This window comes from Cryptomeria japonica, chromosome 5 (assembly GCF_030272615.1).
Source record: "Cryptomeria japonica chromosome 5, Sugi_1.0, whole genome shotgun sequence".
Classification (NCBI taxonomy): Eukaryota; Viridiplantae; Streptophyta; class Pinopsida; order Cupressales; family Cupressaceae; genus Cryptomeria; species Cryptomeria japonica.
Genome location: NC_081409.1, coordinates 645,764,773 through 645,769,745, shown reverse-complemented (window position 1 = coordinate 645,769,745; position 4,973 = coordinate 645,764,773). Strand labels below are relative to the sequence as shown.

General features: G+C 32.9%; 1 protein-coding gene across 1 annotated transcript; it reads left to right on the top strand.

Moving 5' to 3' along the window:
- Window positions 1-1,581: 1,581 nt before the first annotated feature.
- LOC131039011 (pathogenesis-related protein PR-1-like) lies at window positions 1,582-2,560 on the top strand. The gene is made up of 2 exons (XM_057971645.1): window positions 1,582-2,185; window positions 2,446-2,560. Exon 1 carries the CDS (start codon window positions 1,652-1,654, stop codon window positions 2,141-2,143), a length of 492 nt encoding a protein of 163 aa, XP_057827628.1. The 5' UTR covers window positions 1,582-1,651; the 3' UTR covers window positions 2,144-2,185; window positions 2,446-2,560.
- The last annotated feature ends 2,413 nt before the right edge of the window (window positions 2,561-4,973 follow it).

Genomic DNA, 4,973 nt, shown 5'->3' with positions numbered 1-4,973 from the left:
TTATGGTTGAAAAACTCATATTCATTAATGAAATGTGTTTTATTCATAATTAATATTTTTTCTATCATTCATATTTTTCTATTTGTTAACCTCTCACAATGATCAATGATCTAAGGGCTTTAAGGGCTTCATTCCAAGTTGTATTCCCTTGTACCTATACAAATGCGCACCAACAACTTTATTGATGGACCATATCCATTGATTTTATTCCAATTCAGTTTCCAAAACTTTAATCAATATTTCATTCAATACCTTATTTTGCTCAGCAAATCCACTTTATTATTCCAAAAAAAAAATCATTATAAAATAATTTCAATTCTCCCAACATAATCTCTTAACTCCAGTAAACATTAATCATGTTCAATGATCAAGTTTTGGCCCCTTTTAATCTATAGCATTGATATACTAATTGTGAATAAAATTATATCTTGTAATCAAGTCACCCATTGAACTCAGTTTAAAAACTATCATAATGCATGTTCAAAGATGGCAACAACTAAACTAATTTGTTATTCCTCACAATAATTAATTAAAAGATAATTCCAATACTTAGAATATAAATCTATTGAACGTCATTCAACAATCAAGATTTGTCACCTTCAAAATCTATATCATCTTGACATGGAACGAAAAATGAAGTATAAGTCACACATCTAGCGGGACAAAAAAATTGTATGTTATAGAGAGAGGTTGTATTCTTGACTGAAAAAGGATTATTTGAGAACCTGATTCACAAGTGGTGGTGGCTCTACTAAATGAGCAGCGATTTGATTATGTTAATCTACATTTACCCTTGGTTATTAGATAGATTTTAAGGTTGTGTAGTTCTTTGGAATTTATTACTTTTACTCACATTCTTAGGAAGTGGAATGGAGTAGTGTATTGCCTCACCAAATAAACTTTTGATCAAGGGAATGGTGGACCGTGGAATATTGTGGATAGGGGACAATTATCTTTAGAATTGTTTCAAATATTAAAACAGTTAGTTGATGTAGATAGAGTTGTTCAATGTTTAGTTTTTTGTTGGATAGTTAGTTGATGTAGATAGAGTTGTTCAATGTTTAGTTTTTTGTTGGATTTCTGAATCCATTTTTTAATTAAAGAAAACAAAATTAATTCTAAGACACACGTGTGAAATAGGAGAGTCAACACTTCATATCTACACGAGAGGAAGCGCCTTACAATAGCAAGCTCCATAAATCCTCACAAAAGTCGTTACTGATTTTGCAAATGTGTCAAGCAACTTATATTTTCAGCATCGGCCACATTAATTAGAGCCAAATGTAATGTTTCTCAGGTCGAATAGGAAGTTTCGAAGCCAAATCACGCGCAAAATCATAAAACTTGTGAGCAAAGCAACGCTCTCGAAAGAGATCAGAGCAAGGCAGCGGAATAAAAGTATTAACCGTAGAAGTGAAGGCACCAAAGCTCAAAGCGATAAGGATTAGAATGATTCTTTGCTCTACTAGACCACCTAGACAAATCTATACTTTACTCCAACCCTAAAATTGTACCATGTCGTCCCTCTATTTAAGAAGAAATTCGTTGTAGAGCATTGTCATATTTCAATCTGTCTTAAAAGTCAAATGTCAGTTCTTCCCAATTGTTATTAGTTTGTTATTGTAAGATTGCAAGTTTTAGTTTGTTCAGAATGGGTCGATTTTACCACCTAGCCCTGCTTCTCTTGTTGGTGGGCTTCTTAAGTGATGTGGAGGGCTTGACCAGCTCGGAGGCCATGAAGCAATTCCTTGATCCGCAGAACAAAGCGAGACAAGCCGTTGGAGTTCCCCCACTTACATGGAACCGCACAGTTGCTGCTTTTGCTCGTACTTATGCTAGAGAAAGAAGAAGTGACTGCCTCCTTCAACATTCAGAAGGATCTCCCTACGGTGAAAATATATTCTGGGGCGAAGGTCCAAAGTGGACGCCTCTACAGGCAGCGAATGCATGGATTGATGAAAGGAAGTGGTATATTCATGCCAACAACACTTGCACAGGCCCAGATTGCACACACTATACTCAGATTGTATGGGCAACAACCACAAGTGTTGGGTGTTCTATTATAAAGTGTAAGAACAGGGACACATGGATCATATGCAGTTATGACCCCCCGGGCAACTATATTGGTGATAGGCCGTATTGATGGCCTGAGTATTGCCAGCATATATTTTGCTGTTAGGAAGTGGTAAAATTACTGTTTCTGATATCTTATTGATTGTATGGCGAATAGAATAATACTTGTTTTATTAAGGGGAACGCTGTAAACTTAGCATAAGTATTTTGTTAATTTAGAGGTTAAAGTCTTTTTTGAACCTTTAATTTGACCAATTCACCAGTACTATACTTTTATAGATCTGTTATTTGTTGGAGACAAAAGCTATACTATTCATAACACATTGAAGTTGAAACGTCATTGGACTTATCTTAATTTTGATGCAAACGCAGGTTTCCTCTACCAACTGAATGATAGTACCTGGACTGGAAATTGAGAGACTGTTCTTGCATATTTATCAGGCAACCAAAGATTCTCCTAATTAAATTCAACTTTTGATTTGTTTCACTTGTTACTTTAAATAGTATAATTTTAAATTTTATTGGAAAAATTATATATAAATTGTGATGATTTAAAAATGAGGTCAGGATCATGTCTCGGGCAAATTTGGTGGAATGGATACCCCTCCGTCCTTGGCTCTTAGCCAAAGAGCCTTCAACTTATAGGCCCATGCCCCCATAACAAGTAGCAAAAATTACTCTGTGAAAGGTCTCATTGGGCTGGTGTGCTTGCAAACTTCGTGCCCTTCTGGACTATCATGCTCACAAGTCTAGACCTCCATCAAAATATATGTATGTGTATGTGTATATGTATGTGTATGTGTATGTATATGTATATGTATATGTATATGTATATGTATATGTATATGTATATGTATATGTATATGTATATGTATATGTATATATATATGTATATATGTATACATATACATATACATATGTATATGATGAGTGTTTTACTTTGTTCCTTTTAAAATTAAGATTGATGTCTCCTAGTTAAATACCAAAAGTTTGTAAAACTTCTTCCTAATAATCATTTGCAATTCAATTATGTTTAAAGCATAGAATTGGTTACCTTATTCAATTTTTTATTTTAATTTGTTTTGGCAAAAAGATAAAATATATTAATATGTGAGAACCTACATTCCATTATAACATATAGAATTTAAGATAGTTATGGCTATAGTAAAATCTAGAGTAACCAAAACCTAGGGAGGATTCTCCACATAACTTTTATCCAACAAATTATTAAAAGACCATATATACTAGAGAAGCTTTGTACTTCCTAATGTTTTCAAGAGAAAAATATTAATCTTGGTCACTGTGATAAAGCTGAAGTAACTACGTGGATATATTTGAAGACAAAGATCCTTAATCTGTAGAATTCCAACTACAATTAACAAAAGCCCATTTCACCAAACAATCAACTACTATATTACATCCCCTCCAAATATTTACAAGAGAAATTAAATCAATATAAATTGGATAAAAAATACCATACAATATCAGAATCATTAAATTCTCACAAAAGTCATTACTGATGTTGAGAATGTCTCAAGGAACTTATATTTTTAGCATTGATCACATTAAATAGTGCACAACATAATATTTTTGAGGTTAAATTGAAATTTTCAAAGCCAATTCATGCTTAAAATAATCTTCAGCCATGTAGTGTTGTGGTTAAAACACTTTGTTGGTGAAGCAACCACCAAGGTTCAAACCCCTACTGAGCCACTATGCTCGCAGGCCTTGTGTCTTCACTGGGTCGTTGTGCTCACGAGTTTGAACAACTAAAATGGGGGGATGAGGTCCCCTATTGCGGCCCCACTGGTTCATAGCTCTGGGTTAAAATTGTTTCACGTGGAACCAAAGGGTGTGTCATGTCAGCGTCGTCGGTCACATTAAAATGTTTACCATGCATTTAATTTTTTTTTTTAAAGAAAAGAAAAAATGCTTAAAATCATAAAACTTGTGAGAAAAGTGACACTCTGGAAAGAAGTCAAAGCAAGACCAGAGGAATAAAATTATTGACCATATAAGTGAAGGTGTCAAAGCTCAAACTGATAAGGATTATAATGATTCTTTGCTCTGGGAGACCACCTAGACAAATCTATACTTCACTTCAAACCTAAAAATTGTAAAGAATAAATTCGTTGTACAATATTATCATATGTTAATCTCTCTCAAAAGTCAATTATTAGTTCTTCCCAATTGTTAATAGTTGTTTTTTGTGAGATTGAAAGTTTCATTATGATTAAGATAGGTAAGTTTTGCTAGATGATGTTGATGTTGTTGGTGGTGGGCTCATTAGGCAATGTGAAAGGCTTACACTGTTTGATAGGCCTCAAGCAATTTTTTAATCCATAAAACAAGGCGAGAGAAGCTGTTGGAGTTCCTCTTACATGGAACTACGTAGTTGCTTCTTATGCCCATTACTAGTACGAGATAGAGAAAAAATGATGGAAATGGTAATTCAGCCTTTAAGATTTACCAATGCATAAGTTACCCTCATACACCATAATTTATTCATAGATGCATCCTAAAGACTAGATAGTCATTTCCAAAAATGACTACCTCTTTCCACATTTAGAAGGATCTCCCTAAGGTGAAAATATCATCTCTTTTGATTTGTCAATTCAATTCTTCAAAGGGTGGTGTTTATGTATAAATATTTAAAACTTAAATAGTTTAGTATATATTTTAAGGTTTTGAAATGGTATTTCTTATTAGGTTTATTTGAATATTCTATAATAAATATAAGTTATTTTTTAATTTATGATATTTTTAATATGAGTTTAAGGCAATATTTATCTCTAAGAGTAAAAGATTAAAAGGTTATCTATTTCAATAAAGTTGGTTAAGGCACCATTTTAATCTCTTCTTTTATATTGTATTTCTAAAGATTTAAAATTTACTCAACA

What these genes read in the sequence shown, in the direction of transcription:
- LOC131039011 (XM_057971645.1), top strand. Translation starts at nt 1,652, where the DNA reads ATGGGTCGATTTTACCACCTAGCCCTGCTTCTCTTGTTGGTGGGCTTC.